We start from the raw sequence: 24,111 nt of genomic DNA on the forward strand, positions 1-24,111 counted from the left end.
TAGTTCAGGGTGCTGGGCCACCTTGTCTAGCCTGTGCTATTCCCAAGGAAGGTTGGACCAGATGCTCCTTGAGGTTCCTTCCAACCTGGGGTTCTGTGTTCCTCCGATATTTGGTTGAGCAGGGGCAGCCGTCTCCTCCCCCTGGCGACCAGGAGTGACAGTGTGAAGAGCTGATGAGCTGTTATGTGGTGTTATGTGGCAGAGGTGAGCTGATGTAAGATGGAGGTGGTGTTGTTTTGATGAGTTGATTTTGCTGTTCCCTTTCCTGCACGTGTTGGACCACGTCTGCTGGCCGGGCAAGGCAGCTCAGCTTGCTTACCTTGGCACAGCGCCGCGCTCCCAGCTCGGCTCCCTGGCCCGGCTGACGTTCTGGCAGGTTAGCTGGGCTGCCTCGGCCCACAGCGCCTGACACAGCCTGGCACAGGTGGCAGTGGGAGTGCCTGGGCTGGGGAGGTGGAGGAGAAGGGAGCTCTGGGCCGATGGCAGTGGCCAGTAGGATCATCCATCTCAGAGGACCCGGAGTAAAGTAGCACAGAACTTCTCGCGGCTGCCGCCAGTGCCAGACTCTCGCCGTTCAGTAGGCTGCAATGTGAATGTGGAAAACAGATGTGACCTGACAGTGCTATCTTGTTTAACTATCTGTATCCAGATGTTTCCAGCTTGTAGTGCTAATTTCCACTGAGAGTTACCCGAGAGCTCCCTGCCTTCGTGTCTGGGGAGAGGAGTCACACTAACCTGAACGGTACTCCTGCCATCTGTTACTGTACTCAGGCCTTGCATACAAGCAGAGCAAAAACTTCCATGCTCAGGCTGCCAACACACAGGTAGGGCAAAAATGTCCATGCCCAGGCTGCCAACACACAGGTAGGGCAAAAATGTCCATGCCCAGGCTGCCAACACACAGGTAGGGCAAAAATGTCCATGCCCAGGCTGCCAACACACAGGTAGGGCAAGAACATCCATGGCCAGACTGCCACATGCATCTAAAAGTCTCCTTAGTGAAGCTTTTTCTTCATTAACTAGGTGAGAGGATTGCAAAGAAAGAAGAATTCAAGACTGTTTGGAGAGATGTCAGCCTTTCAGGGTAAGCACTATGCAGGGTCTTTCCATCATGCCTGTTCTGAAAGCCCTGTGATTGGCTTTCTCTAAGGCATGCTCTTCTGCAAAGGTTTTCCTTCCATTTCATCAGCACGTGAGCACAGAGCACTGAAGGACTTGTCTGGATTTTGCTAACTCCACGTGAAAGGCAAGCTGTTCTTCCAGCTTCTTGCAGAGTCTGTGTGACAGGAGATGCTGTAATCAGGCTGCAGCAGTAATTGTGTTTGTAATGTGAAAGACAGAAGAGAGTCTCCAGTGCTCCTCCTTGACTGGCTCTGTGGGGACTCCAGGTAGTTAAAAAAGCACCAAGGCAGCAAACCAAGCTTTGCTTTTGACATTTGGAATCAGTCTGGGCAAAACATTAGGAAACAACATCTTCTGGGGGACAAGATGATCTAATACATCTGCCTTTAAAGGAGCATGCTCCTGTGGAAAGTTGTTTCTGTGCCTATTCCAAAGCCCTGCCTGCTGCCTCAATCTCCCTGTCCCCCTTGAACCATCCCAGTATAGCCAGCAAGCTCCAGTTGAACCTCTCTTGTGCCTTTGTGCACATGGCTGAGTTAGCTCTGTTCCTTGTCAGAAGAACAGCTTCCAGGATGATACTGCAAACTTACTGTCTCTTTCTGGAGAAAACAAATACTGGATTTGAAGTGTTTTGCCTAAGATCTTAACTCTTTCAGTGCAGCCAAGGCTTTCTGCTTTGGTTGACCTCCTTGGGACAAAGTTTCAGCCACCCATGGGTGCTGTCTGCGTTTAGCTCTGAGAGGCAAGTCTGGAGATCCAATTTGTGCTGGAGGATTTCGCCACCGTGGCTTTGCTGATCCTTTGTGTTGTGATGTGTGATGATCCTGGGTGTAGCAGCCCTGATTTCCAAACAGCAGCTCTCTGCTGCTGCATGCTGTAGGATTTGGAGTGGTGTGGAGGTGTGACATGGGCTGGACCAAGCTGCAGTGGTCAGATGTGCCTAGCACTGCGAGAGATCACGGCTGGAGCCCAGTGGCTTGGGTTGGGGATTCTTCCTTGGTGGCAGATCCTCCCTGGTCTTTCCTCTAGCTAGCCCTGACTGCAAATTCTGAAGACAGCTCTATGGGATGAAGACAGTGAGAGGGATTTGGCATCCCAGATGGATCTGAGCTTGTTTGCATGCTAGTTATTCTAGGCTTGGTGTTCCCAGTTTGCCTGCCTTCAACACAGAGTGATTTCTTTATGTAATTGTAGACATGGTATGGACCTTCTCAATAGGATGTTGCATATTCAGTCCTGTTCTTCTTCCCTTTTGCTGCATAAAGAATATAATAGGCTGCTTGATGACACCAAGCCAAGTGGTGTGGTTGATAGGCCTGAGGGATGGGATGTCATCTGGAGGGACCTGGACAAGGTCCAGAAGTGGGCCCATGTGAACTTCATGAGGCTCAACAAGGCCTTAGCATGGGCCTGGACAACCCCAAGTATCAACACAGCTTGGGGGATGAAAGGCTGGAGAGCAGCCCTGTAGGACTTGGGGGTGCTGGTGGGAGAAAAGCTGGACATGAGCTAACACTGAGAACTCCCAGCCCAGAGCCAGCAGTGTCCTGGGCTGATCACCAGCAGTGTGGGCAGCAAGGGCCCCTCGGCTTTGCTCTGCTGAGACCCCACCTGCAGAGCTAGGGCCAGCTCTGAAGTGCTCAGCAGAGCAGAGGCATGGACCTGTTGGAGCAGGGCCAGAAGAGGCCACAGCAATGCTTGGGAGGGTTGTGAGGCCAGGCTGAGAGAGTTGGAGTTGTTCATCCTGGAGGAGAGAAGGCTCCAGGGAGACCTTCTAGTGGCCTTTCAGTGCTTAAAAAGGCCTATGAGAAAAGATGGGGAAGGACTCTTGAGCAGGGAGCGTAGTGATAGGGTGAGGTGGGAAGAATTTCCAAGTAAAAGAGGGGGCATTTAGGCTGGATGCTAGGAAGAAATTCTTTGCTGTGGTGAGACCAGCTTGCCCGGAGAGGCGGTAGATGCCCCATCCATGGAACCGTTCTAGGTCAGGTTATTGGTGCTCTGAGCAACCGTGGTGTCATCCCAGGAGCAGCCTTTGCTTGCTGAGCACTCCTGTTGCTCGTTGTGTCTCCCTTTCTCCCGAGAGAGGAGCGCCGGGGCGCAGCAGAGCGCGTGTGCCGGGCCGCTGGCGGCGCCTCCCGGGCTCGTCAGCGCGGGAGCCGCCGGATGCAGAGCGGCGCTGGCGCAGATGGGAGCCGGCCCCACCGAAGGCAAAGCAGATGGGACGCCCAGACCCAACCAGCCCGTCTAGTTCATGCCTTATTAATTAGACATCTTATCAGAGTCATCTCTGTGTTCTCTCCTTTTCTCTTTCCAAACCAGTTCTGCTGCTTCTTTGCCCGCAGAGGGACTAATGAGGAGCGCGGTTTGACTCTTCGGGGCGTGCGTGGCAGCGCTTGTTTGTCGTGGTCTGTAGGGCTGCTGCACGAACTCTGGGGTGAGAGCTCGTGGAGCTGTGTGAGCTGTGGGGATTGCAGTTATGGGAGTGGATAGTGCTGTCCTGGTAGCAGTGTAATTTCTGGAGATGACAGGGTCACAGCAATGCTGGGAGGGCTGGAAGCCCTCTGCTGTGAGGCCAGGCTGAGACAGTTGGGGTTGTTGAGCCTGGAGAGCAGAAGGCTCCATGGAGACCTTCTGGTGGCCTTTCAGCACTTACAGGGGCCTGCCAGAAAGCTGGAGAGGGAAGTTTTAGCAGGGCCTGTTGTGATAGGGCAAGGGGTGATGGGCTGAAACTGAAAGAGGGAGATTCAGAGTAGAGAGAAGGAAGAAATGTTTGACACTGAGGGTGCTGAGACCCTGGCCCAGGTTTCCCAGGGAGACAGTAAATGTCCCATCCCTGGAACCCTTCCAGATCAGGTTATGTGGGGCTCTGAGTTGCAGATGTAGAGAGGTTGGACTGGATGATCTTTGGAGATCCTTGCCAACCCAAACCATTCTGTGATTCTCTGATAATGCTTCTTCTCTGGATGAGCTGCAGGATGGGCCCTGCACAGATGGTCATGGCTCTTGTGTTGCTCAGGTGAGATGCTCACTGTGTCCAGGCTCTTCCCTTGCATATGTTATCCTTGAGATCCCTTTCCCAGGTGTGCCATGCCTTTGGATATGCCTGGTGTCTGCCATGTTAATGAGATGCTGGTGTCTTCTCTCAGCCAGTTAATTGTGTCCCTTGGTGCAGGGACATTTCCTGCTGCTGCATCCTCCTCTTAAAGCTCCCTGTCTGCCTTGGTACTTCAGTGGTGATGTGGAGCTCTCTGCTGGGCCTGAAGCCAGGGAGGTTAAATCTTCGGGGCTGCTCTCAGCTGGGGGGGATGCACTTGCTGAGAGGGCTCCTGCAGTTGTTTTAATTGCGGTGTGTTTACTGTGCCTACTGCCAGCACAGCAGGAGGCTGCTGCTGAAAGCTATCCGTCACCCTGCCACCTCCATCGATCCCCGAGAGCTCTGAGCCGCAGGGATGTGCTGCTGGAGGTCTCAGCCAGTGGTTCCAGCTGAGGATGAAAGTCTCTCTGGGTCCTGTGCTTCCTCCTTCAACTTGGGTCAAAGTATAATGATTTTGTAACACTTTTTAGGATGATTCATAGAGTCAGAGAGCGTGGGGACAGCCAGGGGCTTCTTTGGAACAGCACAGGGGGAGAGGTGTGAACCATTCTGCAACCTCATTAAATCCAGACCCAAATGTCATTCTGTTCCCAGAGCATGAAGGCTTTTTGTTATGAACAGCACAGATAGAATCATGGAATCACACAATGGTTTGGGTTAGAAGGGATCTCTAAAGCTCATCCAGTCCAACCTCCCTGCAGTCAGCAGGGACATTTCCAGCATGAGCAGGTTGCTGAAAGCTCTATCCAACCTGACCTGGACTGGTTCCAGAGATGGGGCAACCTGGACCAGTGTCTCACCAACTCAGCACAAAAAAAAGAAGTCTTCCTTGTATCTGGTTGGCTTCCTGCTCCTGAAAGCAAGCAGCCCTGTTGCTAGGGAAGGAGGGGGGGAAAAAAAACCCAACAGCAACCCTCAGAAATATTAATCTTCAGCAGTCCACCACTGCAGATAACATTGAGTCACTGCTGGAAGCCTCCAAGCAAACCAGATGTTCAGCTTGTAGTGACTGAGTATTAAAGGTGCTAGATGAGCAAAGTTTTAACTCAAGGAGTTAATTTGTGGCTGGCAGCTGAGACAAAGCAGGAGCAAAGATGGTGCAGTGCAGGAGTGGACCTCCCTTCTGCCTGCCTGTTTGCATGAAAACCTTTTTTCCCCCCCTTTTTTTTCAATAGGCCCTTCCTGCCTGACTCATTCTCACTGTAATTGTAACCTCTGGGGCTGGGTGGGCAGGCAATTATTTTGCACAGCATGAGAGCAGTGGAGAGGTGAGTGGGCTTTGGTTGCTGCCTCTGTCATCACAAGGCTCTTCTCCGGGAGTGTCTTGGCTCGGTAAAGTTGGGGGTAATTACACTCAAAAATAAGGAAACTGGACTTAATGGTGCAGCCTGGCTTTAGAGTTCATGAATGAGCAGAGAACTCTGAGTGTGGCCATGGCTGTCACCCAGCTCTTAGCCTTTCAGTAAGAGGCATTTTTTTGAGGAGCTGTGTTCTTTAAAGTTAGATCAGCACTGGGATCTCGGCAACCTGGGCTCTTTGGGAAGCCAACACTGGAAGCAGCTTGAGATGCTTCTGGTTTAGGGGTTAGGGTCTCACTGGTTTGTCATCTGGTGTAGGTGATCCTGCTCTGGCAGTGGGATTGGACTAGATGATCTTTTGAGGTCCCTTCCAGCCCCTGAAATTCTGTGATTGCTTTGGTTGTTAAGAAACCTGCAGCACTGTCTGGCTGTTTGAAGCCCAGTGTTGTGTCCCTCCTTGCCAGTCAAACCTCAGCACCTGTGCAGAGCAGCACATAGAATCATTGAATGCCAGGGGTTGGAAAGGCCTTCCAGAGATCAAGTCCAACCCCTGTGCAAAGCAGGACCACTTAGGGCAGGTCACACAGGAGCACATCCAGGCAGGTTTTGGGGATCTCTAGAGAAGGAGACTCTGGTGGAGTATAAAAGGGAAGGAACTGTGTCCTGGTCCCTCTTCTTAGCAGCACCTGCAATCTGAGTGCTGTTTCTTAAGTCCAGTGAGTACCAAAAAAAAACCACAACCACATTAAAAAATCCTGAGAACCTTGGCCAGAACTTCCCTCCTAGTGTTGTCCCAAATCCCCTAGGCAAGCCCAGTCATCACTGCTGTGTGCTTTGTAGTGTAGGATTTGCACCTTGGGCTGCTTAGCATCACAGCATCTTCAGGGAAGGACAGGGAGGCGGGGTGGAGAATGGATTGAGAGCAGCCCTGAGGAGAAGGACTTGGAGGTATTTGCTGAGCCAGCAGCATGCAGTTGGAGTCCAACAACCAACCATGTCCTGGTTTGATCACCAGTAGCATGGGCAGCAGGTGGAAGGAAGGGATTCTGCTCTGCTGAGACCCCAGCACAGCAGAGACACGGACTTGTTGGAGTGGGGCCAGAAGAGGCCACAGCAGGGGTGGGAGGTTAGGCTGAGGGAGCTGGGGCTGTTCAGCCTGGAGCAGAGGAAGCTCCAGGGAGATCTTGCTGCAGCCTTTCAGGTACTTAAAAGGGGTCTCCAGGAAAGCTGGGGAGGGACTCGTCATTAGGGAGTGTAGCGATAGGATGAGGGGTGGGGGTTTGAAACTGAAAGAGGATTATTTGGTGATGTTGGGAAGAAATTCTTTACAGTGAGAGTGATGAGGCACTGGAATGGGTTGCTCAGGGAGGTTGTGGATGTTTCATCCCTGGAGGTGTTCAAGGACTTTGTGCAACCTGGGCTGGTGGAAGGTGTCCCTGCCCTGGCATGGGGGTTGGAACTGGATGATCTTCAAGGTCCTTTCCAACCCAAACCGTTCTCTGATTCAGTGACAGAAGAGGCAGTGGGCTGACGAGGCTGCTCTCCCTGGTGTGTGGGAAGGGGCTCTAAACTGCTGAGCCCAAGTGGGAGCTGAAGCTAGGGCTCCATCTCATTGCTCTCACGGGTTCTAGATGGTTTCTCTTAAGAAAAAGGCTTTTTGGATCTCTCCTGAGGGTGCCTCCCTTTGCAGGCTTTCTCCCGAGCCTGGGTACTCCCACTTAAGGGAAGAGGGGCAGACGCCAAACCTTGTTGGTGCTATATTTTGCTTAACTCTTGCATTTAATGGTTCTTGATTGGGCTTTTAAGAGGCTCTCTGCCAAAATCAAGCAGCTCAAAATTAACCTAATTATTGTGGTGATGGAAGCAATCAGCAGCCATCAGGTTCCTGGCCTGCACGGAGCAGGCTGGATTTGATCTGGTCTCCTGGGACATGCTGGACTCCAAGACTTAATTTTGTTCCCAGCTTCTTTGTCCCTGAGTAATCCATTTGTGCTGGAAGTAAATGGGAGTTTCTTGCAGAGAGGACAGGCTTCGCTGCTGGAGAAAATGATGTGTGTTTGTGATCCACACAGCTGGTACTCCCTGTGCCTTTTTCACTTGTTCATCTAAACCAGCCTCTTTGGTGAGGAGCTTGTCTCTGTGTCATCAGATTCCACAGTGACCCACAAGCAGTTTTCTGTCCTGCACGTGCTGTTTCCCCTGCAGTTTCTATCACTACACCAGTCAAGCAGGATCCCTTAGGAAGACCAAGCAGGTAAATGTGAGATTCTCCAGCCTTTTTGAGCCAAAACTACAAGTACAGGTAGGAGGTGGAGGGCCTTATGCAGGAAGCCATTTCCCTGTCAGCCTTGCCCAGTGATAGGACAAGGGGCAACAGGCACAGCCTGGAACCCAGGAGTTTCCATCTGAAGATTAGGAGAAGCTTTCTTCCTGTGAGGGAGCATCCTGCCTAGAGAGGTTGTGGAGTCTCCTCTGGAGACATTCCAACCCCACCTGGACACTGTGATCCTGGGCAAACTGCCATGGGGTGACCCTGCTTTAGCAGGGGTGGTTGGACTGAATGATCTTCAGAGGTCCCTCCCAACCTCAGTCACTTCTGAGTGATTCTGAACCATGGACATTGAAGTCCTCAGGAGATACAGGGCTGGGCTGAGCCCTCTATAGGGGTTTGAGTGGGGACATAAGTGCAGCTGGCTTTGGAATTGTCTCACACCATGCCATCACATCTCCTCTGCTGGATATGGTGTTGGACAGATGTGCGATGGCTTCATACAGCTTCTTTTGCTGTTTTGGGTTCATTTGTATCACTCTGCTGCTTGTTTTCTTTTGCTTTTCCCTCCTTTCACCTTCCCAGCTGTCTGCTCAGAGCAAACTTCCGTCACTCTTATTGTTCTCCTTGTTTTCATTCTCCTTCTTGGGTAGATGGATGATGTTTTTTTCCCCAAGTGTGGTTCCCTAGAGCTCTGCAAGAGGCTCTTCGCCCCTGCTGCCTTTCGAAGTGTTGGGTGCAAAAGGAAAGGGGCAGGAGTCCTAATTTCAGTGCATGTCATCCTTTTCCTAATTCCCTTTTGGAGAGTGACTAAACCCCAAATAAATAATGCTAATTTTTGCTGCCATCTGGGAGTGCAGGACCAAGCTGTTTCAGAGTGGGCTTTTTCAGTGCTTTATCTGCTCAAGAAGGGGGAGGGGATTACAAAAAAAGAAAAGAAAGAAGAACAACAAAACCCAAACAACCCAAAGCTCTTTGCATTAGCAGCAGTAACCCATCTCCCACAGGCTGCACTCTGTGCTCCCATCCACCACGAAAGCCCAAAGCAAACAAAGGTTGGTGCGGGGACAGGAAGCGTTTTTGGGTGGAACTTTGCTTTCATCCATGATTATTTTCTTGGTTTCACTGAGAAGGCAGCCGAGCAGGGCTGTGGTTGGCTTTGGGTGGATTTATTATGAGCTCTTGCTGTTCTCTAATTTGACATTTTTGGCAGCGGAGCAAGCGCTCAAACGTCCCCAGCCAGCGTCTCCCGGCCGCGCCGAGCCCCAGCGTCCCACCGCCAGGAGAAGGGGGCCGGCGCGGGGAGCTGCGCCCTGATGACAGCCCTGCCTCCGGGCAGCTTGGCTCCCAGCCTCCCTGTTCATGAGCCTGCCCTCATCCCTCCCCTGCTGCGGGGATAGGAGCCGGAGGACCCTCCGGTTCAACCAGATGGAGCTTGAAGCATCAGCTGAGCCCCATCAGCCCCCGTCGTCTGAGCCAAGAGGTGGTGGTGATCACGGAATGCATCAGGTTGGGAGGGACCCTCAAAGGTCTGAGCCAAGAGGTGGTGGTGGTCATAGAACCATAGAAGCACAGAATGCATCAGGTTGGGAGGGACCCTCAAAGGTCTGAGCCAAGAGGTGGTGGTGATCACAGAATGCATCAGGTTGGAAGGGACCCTCAAAGGCCTGAGCCAAGAGGTGGTGGTGGTCATAGAACCATAGAAGCACAGAATGCATCAGGTTGGAAGGGACCCTCAAAGGTCTGAGCCAAGAGGTGGTGGTGATCACGGAATGCATCAGGTTGGGAGGGACCCTCAAAGGTCTGAGCCAAGAGGTGGTGGTGGTCATAGAACCATAGAAGCACAGAATGCATCAGGTTGGGAGGGACCCTCAAAGGTCTGAGCCAAGAGGTGGTGGTGATCACAGAATGCATCAGGTTGAAAGGGACCCTCAAAGGCCTGAGCCAAGAGGTGGTGGTGATCACAGAATGCATCAGGTTGAAAGGGACCCTCAAAGGCCTGAGCCAAGAGGTGGTGGTGATCACAGAATGCATCAGGTTGAAAGGGACCCTCAAAGGCCTGAGCCAAGAGGTGGTGGTGGTCATAGAACCATAGAAGCACAGAATGCATCAGGTTGGAAGGGACCCTCAAAGATCTGAGCCAAGAGGTGGTGGTGATCACAGAATGTATCAGGTTGGGAGGGACCCTCAAAGGCCTGAGCCAAGAGGTGGTGGTGATCACAGAATGCATCAGGTTGGAAGGGACCCTCAAAGGTCTGAGCCAAGAGGTGGTGGTGATCACAGAATGCATCAGGTTGGAAGGGACCCTCAAAGGTCTGAGCCAAGAGGTGGTGGTGATCACAGAATGCATCAGGTTGGAAGGGACCCTCAAAGGTCTGAGCCAAGAGGTGGTGGTGATCACAGAATGCATCAGGTTGAAAGGGACCCTCAAAGGCCTGAGCCAAGAGGTGGTGGTGATCACAGAATGCATCAGGTTGAAAGGGACCCTCAAAGGCCTGAGCCAAGAGGTGGTGGTGATCACAGAATGCATCAGGTTGGAAGGGACCCTCAAAGGCCTGAGCCAAGAGGTGGTGGTGGTCATAGAACCATAGAAGCACAGAATGCATCAGGTTGAAAGGGACCCTCAAAGGCCTGAGCCAAGAGGTGGTGGTGATCACAGAATGCATCAGGTTGGAAGGGACCCTCAAAGGCCTGAGCCAAGAGGTGGTGGTGGTCATAGAACCATAGAAGCACAGAATGCATCAGGTTGAAAGGGACCCTCAAAGGCCTGAGCCAAGAGGTGGTGGTGATCACAGAATGCATCAGGTTGAAAGGGACCCTCAAAGGTCATCTTGTCCAACCCCCCTGCAGTCAGAAGGGACATCCCCAACTAGATCAGGTTGCTCATGGCTCCATGAGTTTGACCTTGAATGTCTCTAGGGATGGGGCCTCCACCACCTCCAGTATTTCACTACCACCAGTGTGAAGAGCTTCCTCCTGCTGTCCAACCTAAATCTCCCCTGCTCCAGTTTCAAGCCATTGCCCCTCATCCTATCACCACCTGCCCTTCTAAACAGTCCCTCCCCAGCTTTCCTGGAGGTCCCCTTCAGATATTGAAACGCTGCTCTAAGGTCTTCCTGGAGCCTTCTCTTCTCCAGGCTGAGCAGCCCCAGCTCTCCCAGCCTGTGTACATAGGAGAAGTGCTCCAGTCCTCTAATAATCCTTGTAACTGTCTCCAAACCCTCTCTGTCAGGTCCATGTTTTTGTGTTGAGGACTCCAGAGCTGGACATCATACTCAGCTGAGGTCTGAGCAGAGGGGCAGGATCACCTCTCATGACCTGCTGGCCATGCTGCTTTTGATGCAGCCCAGACTGCCACTGGCCTTCTGGGATGCAAGTGCCCATCGCTGGCTCATGTCCAGCTTCTCATCTAGCAGCACCCACAGCTCCTTTTCTGTAATTCTTGGTTGGATGGTGGAGTCAGTTGGCCCAGAAGACCTCAGCAGTACTAGGGTCTGATTTTAGGATTGCTTTGGAGGCTGAAAAGAAATCAAACCTTGAGTAGGGCGCAGAAAACTCTGGAACAGGACTAGCTGCTGGAGCCCATGTGTGGCATAGCTGGATGGTGCAGCCCCACCTCGGGGGTGAGCTCTCCCTGGGAAGTCCTTGTGGCTTTTGCTGGTGTGTTTATCTCTTGTTCATTTCCCAAACCATAATTAGACCGTGATTTAGCACCAGGCCTTTAAGGAAGCTTGTCCCAGGGAGGTGTAATAGCATAATAAAAACATAACTGCTTCTCTTTCATGTGTCAGAATGACTCATTCCAGTTATCATAGTGGAGATCTGAGGGGCTAGGAGATAAGCAAGACTTGCATGGGGAGGGAGTGTTGTTTAATGGACCCAAATCTACAACTGGTAGGAGGAAATCTCCCCTCCTTTGCAGCTCTGAGGAGGTGGTTTACCTGCCTGAAGAACTTCTCTGGTTGCTCTGGCAGAAGTCAGCAGTTGCCTGGTTAGATGCATGTGAAGAATGTGGCTGCATCAAAAGCAGCGTGGCCAGCAGATGCAGAGAGGTGATTCTGCTTCTCTGCTCTGGTGAGACCTCACCTGAAGTGCTGTATCCACCTCTGGAATCCTCACCACAGGAAGGACATGGACCTGATGGAGTGGGCCCAGAGGAGGGCCATGAAAATGTTCAGGGGGCTGGAGCACCTCTGCTACACGGACAGGCTGAGGGAGCTGGGAGAAGGCTCCAGGCAGACCTAATAGAGGCCTTCCAGTACCTGAAGGAGGCTACTAGAAGGGTGCAGAGGGACTGTTTGCAAAGGCCTGCAGTAATAGAACAAGGGGCAGTGGTTTGAAATTAGAGAAGAGCAGATTTAGATTGGATGTTAGGAACAAGTTCATTACCATGAGGGTGCTGGAACAGGTTGTCCAGGGAGCTGGTTGAATCCCCATCCCTAGAGGTGTTTCAAAGAGGCGGAGATGTGGTGCTAAGGGATGTGATTTAGCACCAGCCTTGTTAGGGTTAGAGAGAGGTTGGTCTCAATGATCTTAAGGAGCTTTTCCAACCAACCCAAGTCTCTAATTTTCCAGCCATCCCCCTGTCTCCTGTGAGCACAGAGCAGCCAGGTCCATCTCCCCCACCCTACAGGAGCCAGGGAAGCATCAGGTAGACATTCAAAGGATGGCTGTGTTTGATGGGGCTTAGAAATGGGCACTGGATGTGTTTCCTGGGCCATTAAAGGTTTATTAGCCTCCATCACAGTGCTTGGTAGCACTGTAAATAACAGCCTGATTGAAGTGAGGAGCAGGGGCAGCACTGGCCCTTGGCCCCCAGGTTTGTAAAAGGAGAAGTGGGGCAGGTGTTTTTTAAGACCTGGGTAGGGGAGGCATCAGCACTGATGCTTTGGAGAGCAGGGTCAGATGAGATGGCAGCAAACTGGAGCCCCTCTGTGTCATGAGGGAGTGCTGAAATCTCCAGAGGTAGGAGAATTGAAATGAAAGAAGGGCAGTGAGATTCTGGCCCAGGTTGCCCAGAGAGGTGGTAGGTGCCCCATCCCTGGAAACTAGGGGCAAGTTGGATGGGACTTTGAGTAACCAGGTTTAATTGAGGATGTCCCTGCTGACTGCAGGGGAGTTGGACACAATGACATTCAAAGGTCACTTCCCACCCAAACCATTCCATGATACCATGATTCTGTCCCTGCTCTTGCTAACAGAAGTCCTAAATGCCCTCAAATTGGAATGGGTTTTGGGTCTGGATTTACTGAGGTTGCAGGAGGGTTCACACCTCTTCCTCTGTGCTGCCCTAAGGACCTCCTGGCTGTCCCCATGCTCAGCTATGTGGGTTTGGCTTGGCATTGCATCACCAGCTCTTCCTTCCCTTCCCACCCTCACCAAGCTTTGACAGGGAGCAGAGAATCTGAGACATGACTCAAGGGGTCTTGGTTGCAGAACCTGGTTGGCTGATGGGGTGCTTAATGGAGGACCAAGAAAGGATTACTGGTCTCACTGGGAGGCTGCAGCCTGGTGATTCACACCCCAGGCAATCCCTCTGAAGTCCCTGAGATTGCAAAGCACGTCAGTCCAGGTGGAATTCGGTGTTTTCCTGGCAAAGGTGGGATATTTGTTTGATTTGCATAGAAATGACTTCTGATAAGGCTCTCTGGACGTGGCTGAGCCTTCTAATCACACCCTTGCTCCTTGCAGCCCCAAAGTTAGTCTCCCTGTCCTCTCAGTTTAAATAATTCAACCAGAAGATCCCCTCCCTGGGAGGAAGCCGTGGCTGCTGGTGGGGATGAGTCAGGCGGGAGCGCGTCCTCGTGTGCGCGGGCCCTGCGGTGTGAGTGGAGAAAGGAGACAGGCTGGTTTTCACACTCGCTTCTTTGGAGGCCCTGACCTCTTCCTCTCCCACCAGGTAGATGTCAGCAGGCTGAGGGATAATTAAAGGGAGCCTGTTCTGCTACAAAGCAGGACTGGGAAGCCACAGTTGCCTGGGGTATGTGTTGGGGGATGCAAAGCTGGGGAGAGGGCATCCGGGGAGCGTTGCTGCACCATGAAGGAGATGATGCTCTGCTGCCTGTGTCTGCAGAAGGTATCTCCTCTCTGCCACAGCTGAAGGTAAAGAAATTGTCCTGTTTATCAGATCACAGAATGGTTTGGGTTGCAAGGGACCTTAAAGATCATCTAGTTCCAAACCCCCTGCTATGGGCAGAGACACCTTCCACTAGATCAGGTTGCTCAAGGCCTTATCCAGCCTGGCCTTGAACACCTCCAGGAATGAGGCAACCTGGTCCAGTGTCTCGCCACCCTCACAGTGAGGAATTTCTTCCTGGTGTCTAATCTAAATCTACCCTTTTTCAGTTTAAAACCATCATCCCTTGTCCTGTCACTACATGGCCTTGTAAAAACTCTCTCTCCAGCTTTCTGATCAGCCTCTTCAAGTACTGAAAGGCCACCAGGAGGTCTCCCTGGAGTCTTCTTTTCTCCAGCCTCAACAACCCCAACTCTCTCAGCCTGGCCTTACAGCAGAGGCCTTCCAGCATTGCTGTGGCCTCCTCTGGCCCTGCTCCAACAGGTCCCTGTCTGTGCTGTGCTGAGGACTCCAGGACTGACCCCAGCACTGCAAGGCAGGCCTTGTCAGGGTGGAGTGGAGGAAGACCTTCCCAGCTTCAGGACAGCTGACATGTGTTCCTTGTTGTCCTCTTTTCAAAACTGAACAGTTTAAGAGCAGTTATTTATTTGGTTTTTAGGTTCCTGGAGTATTAGCAGAATGTGTAGCCTTGGCTTACTCCCTCCATGGCCTGAGCTATGGACTTCAGTCTTCTTCTGCACCATCTCTGTGCCTCCTGCAGGCTGATGTGCCTCCAGCTGTGCTTTTAATACTTTGATAAACTTATTTTAGGTGCAGACTGTGTCAGTGGTTGGGATAATCTCAGTTATATGGGACAGTCCTGTCACCACAACATTTCCTTTTGTGGTTACACTCAATGATCTTAAAGGTTGGCTCATAGAATCATAGAATGGTTTGGGTTGGAAGGGACCTCCAAAGGTCATCTAGTCCAGCCCCTCTGCAAAGAGCAGAGACATCCTCCACTAGATCAGGTTGCTCAGAGCCTTGTCAAGCCTGACCTTGAATATCTCCAGGGATAGAGCCCTAACTACCTCCCTGGACAACCTGTTCCAGTCTTCTGCCAGCCTCGTGGTAGAGAACTTGTTCCTAACATCCAATCTAAATCTGCTCTTCAGCACCAGAACAAGAGGACACAGCCTCAAGCTGCACCAGGGGAGGTTTAGGCTGGATGTTAGGAAGAAGTTCTTCATGAAAGAGAGATTGGCCATTGGAATGGACTGCCCAGGGAGGTGGTGGAGTCACCATCACTGGAGATGTTTAGGAAGAGACTGGATGGGGTGCTTGGTGCCATGGTGTTGGATGATAGGTTGGACTTGATGATCTCAAAGGTCTTTTCCAACCTGGTTAATTCTATTCTATGAGCACATTTAGATTGGATTCTCTAATTTCAAACCATTCTTCCTTGTCCTATCAGTGCAGGCTTTTGGAAGCAGTCATTCTCCAACCCAGATGATTCCAGGATTGTGAAATGCAAGCAGCTGGGGCAGTCAAGAGGCTGCTCTGCGTGAACCTCCTCACCTGTCTCGGCCCAAGCCATGATCTGGGTGTTTCTGTCTTTCAGGGCACATCGAGACTAATCATCAGCCTTAGTAAGGATTGGTTGTGTGCCTCACATCCACATCTGTCCTGCTGTCAGATTCATCACAAACACCTCGGAGCATCACGTCGCGGAGGCGGACCCTCGGATGAGCGTCCCTTGCAAGGTACCCTAGAAACAGAAAGGAGTCTGGGTAGGAAGCTGCTCCTGCTGGAGCCTATGCAGGAGAGCAGCAGCCCTCAGTGGTGCAGGGTGTAAGGGTTCTCCATGGATCCACCTCTCGCTTGTAACATCTCCATGGTGGAACCTGTGCTCCATCGTTCCCCTGTTTGGTCTTCAAGAGTGTGGTGTTCGTAGGCTGGGAGGTTGTCTTTGTTTTGATGTGAACTTTCACGAGTCCAGTGTTTGCTCTTCAGTTACATGGAAGAATCTTTCATTGTGGTAACATTCAGTTTGTGTTGTGAAGATTTGGGGTGGCAAATATTTGCACTGTTTCTTAAGGGGTCTTCTTTTCTTGGTTACACAAACCAGGAGTCGGTCGAAGTTCCCAGACCTCTGCCCTTGCCTTGGCACAGGTTGGCACAAAAAGTCTGGCAGCAATTAAGGAAGGGAAATTAAGATTATGGAGTAAGGAAGGTGATGGAATAAGAAGGAATGCTAAGGAATAAGAAGGAAAGAAGGAAGGTTGTGGAGTAAGAAAGAAAAGGAGTAGGAAGGAAGGAAGGTTGTGGAGTAGGAAGGAAGGAAGGTTGTGGAGTAGGAAGGAAGGAAGGTTGTGGAGTAGGAAGGAATGCTACACAGGCCATCAGTGAATTAACCCCCCACATGCAGCAGGGAGCTTGTGGGCAGGTGTTCTGCTTAGAGTTCTTCCCATGCTTTGACTTGAGGAAAAGCTTGAGGAATGCTTTTAAAGTAAAAACTTGACTGTAAGGTTTCTTGTTCATCATTTCATAGGACCAAGATGGGTTTGATGCTAGGATGGTGTTGCCAGAGCAGCAGGTGGAGATGTGCCTGTGGAACCTGCTGAGTTTTATAAAGCAGGGCTTTTCTGAGGCGTTTCCTGCTGCTGTGGCTGTCGCAGATTTCACCCTCTGTGTGTGGTTTGGTGTTTCTGTGAGGTTTGCATGTAGGGCCCTGCTCACGCTGGGCACTTCACAAACCTCACCTATTTGTGGGTTCAGAGACAAGTTCTCCCAGCTCTTTGCAAACCTGGTGTGACACCTCTGTCCCAAAGGGAAGTGAAACAGGACTTTTATGGGTGACTAAATGCTTCCCTTTGAACTTGGGTCATAGTGATGAGTTTGAGCTGTTGGTGTGGGTGTATTGTGTCCACTTAACTGAAACACAGAGCCACAGAGTCCCAGCGTGGTGGGGGTTAGAAGGGACCCCTGGAAGTCATCCAGTACAAACCCCTTCTAAAGCAGAGGTACCCACAGTAGGTTGCTCAGGATCACTGCACTGCCTCATCACTACTTACAGGGCTCTGGGGGCCATCCCAGCTTACCCTGCTGGATAGGACAGCTTCACCAGGCCACCACTGGCTTAGCTCAGGTTTTTCTGCCATGGTTACTTTTCATGATCCCAGCAGGTTAACAGGAAGGGTAGAAGGCAAGGTGTCCCCAGTGCTGTTCAAAACCTGCAGTGAGAACAAGGGCAGGCTCATCTTCAGCCCAAGCCTGAGGCTACCAGGCTTGCCTCAGGCCAGTGTCAGCAGCTGTGTGGAGAGGAGTCACAGGATCACAGGGTGTTAGGGGTTGGAAGGGACCCAAAGGGATCACTGAGTCCAACCCCCTGCCAGAGCAGGACCATAGAATCCAGTGCAGGCCACACAGGAACACATCCAGATGGGGCTTGAAAGTCTCCAGAGCAGGAGACTCCCCAGCCTCTCTGGGCAGCCTGCTCCAGTGCTCTGTGACTCTCACAGCGAGGAAGTTCCAGCTCATGTTGAGGTGGAACCTCCGGAGTTGCAGTTTATATCGAGGGCATGGTTGGAGGGTGGTGCTTCTCAGGCTGTGCCAGCAGGAAGGGAAGCAGCTCAGGGGTGGGTTTGGAGGGAATGCAGCTTCCAAAGGCAGCAGAGGAGCCCGGGCCGTGCGCAGCCGCTCCGTGCCCAGCAGCAGCTCAGGAGCTGCGTGTTTGGGATCGCTGCCAAGAGGCCTTTCCTGGGAACTGCTGGGTGTGTGGTGCCAACAGCAGGGAGGGAGGTCTTGGTTGGAGCTCGAGGTGATAAAACCACGGAGGGTTTGGCAGGGCTGTGTGCTTGGATGCCTTGCTCTTGGCCTTTCTCACTTGGGTGTATAGGTGAACCCCTGCCTGGGCTGGCTCAGAAGCTTCCATCTGACCTGGTAGCAAGCTGAATTTTCCACTGAGTAGGGAAGATTTTAGGGAGTGAAACAACTTTCTCTTTTTGGATGGAATCTTCCAACTTGTTGGCAACCTTCAGTATACCTCTCAGAGTCAAACTGGTGCTGAACCTACCCCACGGGGTCATTCATTTTTCTTCTGCATGTTCTTCTCCCACATCTGCCCTCCCTGGTGTGTAGTCTTGCTGCTTGTGTTCCCTCTTGGCCTGTAAGAGGGAAGGGCAGTGAAGGTCACCTGCCTGCCTGGGACTCACCAAGACCCTTGGCTGTCTCAGCATCCTTTATTTTTTTTCTGGTAAATCTCATCTTGGGCAGAAGGGGAGAGGAGGAAATGGGTATGGAATCTCTGACTAGATCCAGCAGCAGTTTGTTCAGTAGGAATCCATAAATGCTGCTTCAGTGGAAGTGACACTGATCATGCAGAGGTTGCCCAGGGCAGTGGTGGAGTCACTGTCCCTGGAGGTGTTCAAAGAACATGTGGATGTGGCACTTAGGGCCATGGTTTAATGGTTGTGGTGGGATTGGGCTTGATGATCTGAGAGAGCTTTTCCAACCAAAACAATTCTATGATTCAATTTTTATTTGCCTTTCAGTTCCCCCAGCACACTTCCAGTTCTCCAGCACAGAGAGGTTTAGAGGCTCACAATATATGGCAAGACACAGAATCCCAGCATGTTGGGGGTTAGAATGGAGCTCTGTAGGTCATCCAGTCCAACCCCCCTGCTAAAGCAGGGGCACCCACGGCAGCTTGCCCAGGGTCCCAATATCCAGGTGGGGTTGGAATGTCTCCAGTGAAGGAGACTCCACAACCTCTCTGGGCAGCCTGCTCCAGGGCTCCAGCACCCTCACAGCAAAGAAGTTTTTCCTCCTGTTCAGGTGGAGCCTTCTGGGTTCCAGTTTGTATCCATTGTCCCTTGTCCTATCACTGGGCACCAATGAAAAGAGTCTGGCCTCATCCTCTTGCCCCCCACCCTTTAGCTGCTGACCAGCACTGAGAAGTCCCCTCTTGGTCTGCTCTGTGACGTTCTGTCACAGGGCAAAATGCTTTTTGTGTTATTTTTTAATCTGAACCCATATATGGAGGGAGGAGAAAAAGTCACTGCAGCTCCTCAAGTCTTGGCCTATATGATCACATAGGCAGCAGTGGTGTTTGGAGATGTGGTTTCTCCTGCCCCAGGGGCTGCCAGGGAGATGAAGAAGATCTGGGAAATGGTCAGAGCTGTCATCTGGAATGTCAGACAGTCTTTAGCCTGGGTCAGATTGTCCTCAGCCTTTTATGTCTGTAGGTTCCCCCTTGCTTTCTCTGAATCCCATCCTTCTGTATTTCAGGAAGCATAACACTTATGTGGAGAAGGAAAGCAGGAAGGAACATCTCTTTATTACTGCCAGGGCAGCATCCTCTCTTTTAAATCCCTGTGAGAGCAATTTGTCAGAAAACCCTGGGGGAAGTGGAAGAGCTGAGCCTAGCAGAGCCAAGCCGAGTTTGAAGGCTGCCTTAGCTTGAGCTCATCCCTATCAGCAAAGTGCAGTGGGAGCAGCAATCTCCTTATCAGTGACTGCACAGGATCAGGAGAATTTCCCAAAGGTTGGGCTTCCTCCCTCAGATTTGGTCTCTGAGGAGGCCCTGAGAAAGGCAGACAGACTGGGAAGTTGGTAGCTGCAGACAAGTGGCTGCACGCAGCAGGGTGCGTGCCCACAGGTAGGTACAGAGGGAGCCTTCCCAGAGAGCCCAGAACATGAGAAAATGCAGATAAAATCAAAAGACAATTGAGCTTAATGAGGCTTGCAAGGCAGCTGGAGATGGGTTGGAATCTTGTGGGATTTCTGAGGCCTCCCAGGGCAATTCAGGGCTGAGTGTTGGGAGGGAGGTTTGTTTGCTGTGGTCATTAGTGTCTCAGCTGGGACCTTCGCCTATGGCTGGAGTCCGATGATTGCAGCTTTTGGGTTATGCATGACACAGATGTCACCACTGGGGTAGAGTTTTCTTCTCATTGCAAATTCTCCTTTGTAGAACCCAGTCCCTCAGCACCAAATCTACACAGCAAAGAAAGTTTTCCTAGTCTCCAGTCTGAACCTCCCCTGGTGCAACTTGAGGCCATTTCCTCTTGTCCTTGCGTTAGCTACTTCCGAGCCACATTCCAAGAAGTCTTGGATATCCCTGTGGTTTCCAGAGGAATTGGGATGTGGCCAAACTCTTACAAATGCCAGATGTTGGATACTCAGGGCTTTACAGGTGAGCTCATGTGCAGTGACTGCATTTGACATCCATCATGAGTGTAACCTGGCTTGTGTGCTCTGGTGTCAGCTTGGGAAACAAAAGGAAGAGCCTTGCTTTAACTCCAGAGGAGCCCAAAGCTGTGTGTGTTGCTGTGCCCTTCTATGAAGTTATGCCAAGATGTGCTCCACTAACTTCAGAATCTTGCCTGACCTAGCCTTTGGGTCCACTAACACATAACAGTGTACCAGCAAACACATTGTTATGCTCAGTTGCACTGCCCAGTTCTCATGCCACCAGCACAAGAAGGACATCAACCTATTTGGGTTGGTCCAGAAGATTATCAGAAGGCTGGAGTACCTCCCCTGGGGAGACAGCTGTTCAGCCTGGAGAAGAGGTCTCCAGGGAGACCTTAGAGCATCCTTCCAGTACCTTGAGGGAGTTACAGGAAAGCTGGAGAGGGACATTTTGCAAGGGCTTGTAGTGACAGCATGAGGGGCAGTGGCTTTGAGCTGGAAGAGGGGAGGTGTAGCCTGGAGAAGTTCCTTCCAGTGAGGGTGGTGAGACACTGTAGCAGGTTGCCCAGGGAGGTTGTGGATGCCCCGTCCCTAGAGGTGTTCAAGGCCAAGTTGGATGAGGCCTTAAAGCACCCTGGGCTAGTGGGAGGTGTCCCTGCCCATGGCAGGAGGGCTGGAACTAGATGATCTTTAAGGTCCCTTCCAACCCAAACCATTCTGTGATCGTCTGATTTTGGTGCCTTCAAGTGAGTATTTGCTCAGAGCTGTACTTCACCAGTAGAAGCAGTGGTGTGATTCTAAAGATCCTTGGTTTTGTTCCCCCAAGATGGGAGCTCTTTTCTTCAGAGAGTCATGAATAAAACACGACAGAGCCTGGTGGGGGTGTGGAGGGGAAATAATGCTAACAGAAAAGCCCTTGGAATGGTCGTTCCCTCTGGCGCCTGCGCTCGGCTTCTGCCGTCAGTAGTTGAGAGGAGGGCTTGTGGGAAGCGGGGGCGAGATGCAGGAGTCGATAGGACTGCCCCAAGGGTGAGAACTTCCAGTGCTGGGCCCCAGACGTTAATCTCTTTAATTCCAGCTCAACACTTCCCTAAGAGATAATTATTCTGTTTGATTAATCTGCGCAATGCCTCTAAAGCTCCTGAAGCCAGAGCGCTCCACACGCCTTGGAGGATCCTGCCGCAGCTCCTTCTCGCAGGCTCTGGCAGCCTTTTGCTGTCCCTGGCACCCTTCTGCTTGAGCTTTGAGTAAGGTCAGCAGCAGCAAGTTTGGTAGAATAGAATAGAATTAACCAGGTTGGAAGAGACCCTTGAGATCATCGAGTCCAACCTATCATCCAACACCATCTAATCAACTAAACCATGGCACCAAGCACCCCATCCAGTCTCCTAAACACCTCCAGGGATGGGGACTCCACCACCTCCCTGGGCAGCACATTCCAATGGCCAATCTCTCTTTCTAGGAAGAATTTCTTCCTAGCATCCAGCCTAAACCTCCTCTGGCCCAGCTTGAGACTGTGTGCTCTTGTTCTGGTGCTGGTTGCCTGGGAGAAGAGACCAACCCCCACCTGGCTATAACCTCCCTTCAGGGAGCTGTAGAGAGCAAGAAGGTCTCCTCTGAGCCTCCTCTTCTCCAGGCTAAGCAACCCCAGCTCCCTCAGCCTCTCCTCACAGGGCTGTGCTCCAGACCCCTCCCCAGCTTTGTTGCCCTTCTCTGGACACCTTCCAGCAAGTCAACCTCCTTCCTAAACTGAGGGGCCCAGAACTGGACACAGGACTCAAGGTGTGGCCTAACCAGTGCTGAGTACAGGGCACAATGACCTCCCTGCTCCTGCTGGCCACACTATTCCTGATCCAGGCCAGGATGCCATTGGCCTTCTTGGCCACCTGGGCACACTGCAGGCTCATGTTCAGCCTACTATCAACCAGTACCCCCAGGTCCCTTTCTGCCTGGCTGCTCTCCAGCCACTCTGACCCCAGCCTGTAGCACTGCCTGGGGTTGCTGTGGCCAATGTGTAGAACCTGGCACTTAGTTGTGTTCAATCTCATGCCCTTGGACTCTGCCCATCTGTCCAGCCTGGCAAGGTCTCTCTGCAGAGCTCTCCTACCCTCTATCAGATCAACTCCTGCCCCCAGCTTGGTGTCACCTGCACATTTACTGATGATGAACTCCGGACTCCATCCCCTCATCCAGATCATCAATAAAGATATGGGACAGCAACCAGCATGCTTTTGTGGCCATGAGGGCAAATGATAGTGGGGGATGTATTGAGACAAGTGTGTCCAGCAGGTCTGGGGATATTCTCCTCCCCTTCTACTCTGCCCTGGTGAGACCACACCGTGAATACTGTGTCCAGTTTTGGGCTCCCTGAATCGACAGAGACAGGGATCTGCTGGAGAGAGTCCAACAGACAGCTACAAGGATGATTGGGGAACTTGAACATCTCTCCTATGAAGAAAGGCTTGAGAGCCCTGGGGCTGTTTAGTCTGGAGAAGATAAGGCTGAGAGGGGATCTTATCAACATCCATAAGCATCTGAGGAATGGGTGTCAGGATGTGGGTGCCAGGCTCTTTATGGTGGTGCCCTGTGGTAGGACAAGGAGCAGTGGGTACGAGCTGGAACACAGGAGGCTGCACCTCAACCCAAAGAGACACTTCAGCCTCCTTTCAGGGAGTTGTAAAGAGCAAAATTGGATTTGTGGGATGATGCCAGCTCCTCAGTCCAGCTCATGATGTTAGCAAAGCCTCCTGTGGGCCGCTGGGCAGCCACATCTGCCCTCTGCCCTGTCAGTCCCTGTGCTGTGTCCGGCTGGCTTCCTCTCTGCTCACTCGAGGCACACGCTGCCCCTTTGCCAGGCACTGGCAGGCACCCCTTGCCTGGAGACCTTGGTGAGGAGCTAAAATCATGTTGCAAGCTGTGAAATGGAAGATTGAACCCCACTTGGATGCTGTGTGGTGGTGAACAGCAGCACTAATGAGGCTCAGCATACTGATGAGGGAGGTGTTAGCATTAAGTGCCGAGCCATCGGCATTCTGCTTTGCCCCTGAAGCCTTTCTTGGAGGCTGCTCCTCCTCTTGGGCTGAGCCTTGTGGAATCCTCTGCAAACGACCAGCTCAGCATGGGCAGTGGCAGGGGAAAAAGCCCAACTTGATGACTTGCAGGGAAATAGCCCAGCAAATGAGATCCTCTCTATAATTGATACAAGACCTTAAGGAAGGAAGGAGGAGGGATTGATGTGGAAATGATTGTCCTTCCTGGGGAGAAAGCAGAGATGAAAGAGAGAAGCCAGCAGGTTACCACAGGGACTGAAGTGACATGTTGACAACTCAGGCTATCACTTGGGAGCATCTAAAACATTGGTGTTTTCATTTGTGGAGGACCCTTTCTCCAGCACTCTCTATTTGGGTCACTGTCAGCTGGCAATTTGAATTGCAAAATATCAATGTGACAAACTCTCAATCCTGAGGGACAGGATGACAGCCAGAGGGACCTGCACAGGTCTGAGTGCTGGGCCTGTGCAAACCTCATGAAGTTCAACAAGCCCAAATGTGAGGTCCTGCATTTGACCTGAAGCAGCCCCCAGTATGGGGGATGAAGGGATGGAGAGCAGCCCTGTGGAGAAGGACTTGGGGGTGCTGCTGATTGCACAGCTGGACATGAACTGACACCATGGGCTCACAGCCCAGAGCCAGCTGTGTCCTGGGCTGATCCCCAGCAGTGGGGGTAGCAGGGGCAGGGAGGGGATTCTGCCCCCTTGCTCTACTCTGCTGACACCCCACCTGCAGTTCTGGGGCCAGCTCTGGAGTGCTTAGCACAACACAGACTGGGACCTGTTAGAGAATAGAATAGAATAGAATAGGCCAGACCAGGTTGGAAGAGACCTTCAAGATCGTGTCCAACCTATCATCCAACACCACCTAATCAACTAAACCATGCAACCAAGCACCTTATCAAGTCTTCTCCTGAACACCTCCAATGATGGTGACTCCACCACCTCCCTGGGCAGCACATTCCAATGGGCAATCACTCTCTCTGCGAAGAATTTCTTCCTCTCCTCCAGCCTAAACCTCCCCTGGCACAG

General features: G+C 51.8%; 1 protein-coding gene across 2 annotated transcripts in view; it reads left to right on the top strand.

Moving 5' to 3' along the window:
- The window catches only part of PTPRA (protein tyrosine phosphatase receptor type A), a 153,402-nt gene that overhangs the window by 16,808 nt on the left and 112,483 nt on the right, over nucleotides 1-24,111 (top strand). For both annotated transcript variants that reach the window (XM_054172148.1, XM_054172149.1), the window contains exon 2: nucleotides 15,460-15,601. In XM_054172148.1, coding sequence (XP_054028123.1) covers nucleotides 15,584-15,601 — 18 coding nt within the window. In that variant the 5' untranslated portion in view covers nucleotides 15,460-15,583. The remainder of the gene's footprint in view (nucleotides 1-15,459; nucleotides 15,602-24,111) is intronic.

This window comes from Dryobates pubescens, chromosome 23, assembly GCF_014839835.1.
Source record: "Dryobates pubescens isolate bDryPub1 chromosome 23, bDryPub1.pri, whole genome shotgun sequence".
In the NCBI taxonomy this organism is placed as follows: domain Eukaryota; kingdom Metazoa; phylum Chordata; class Aves; order Piciformes; family Picidae; genus Dryobates; species Dryobates pubescens.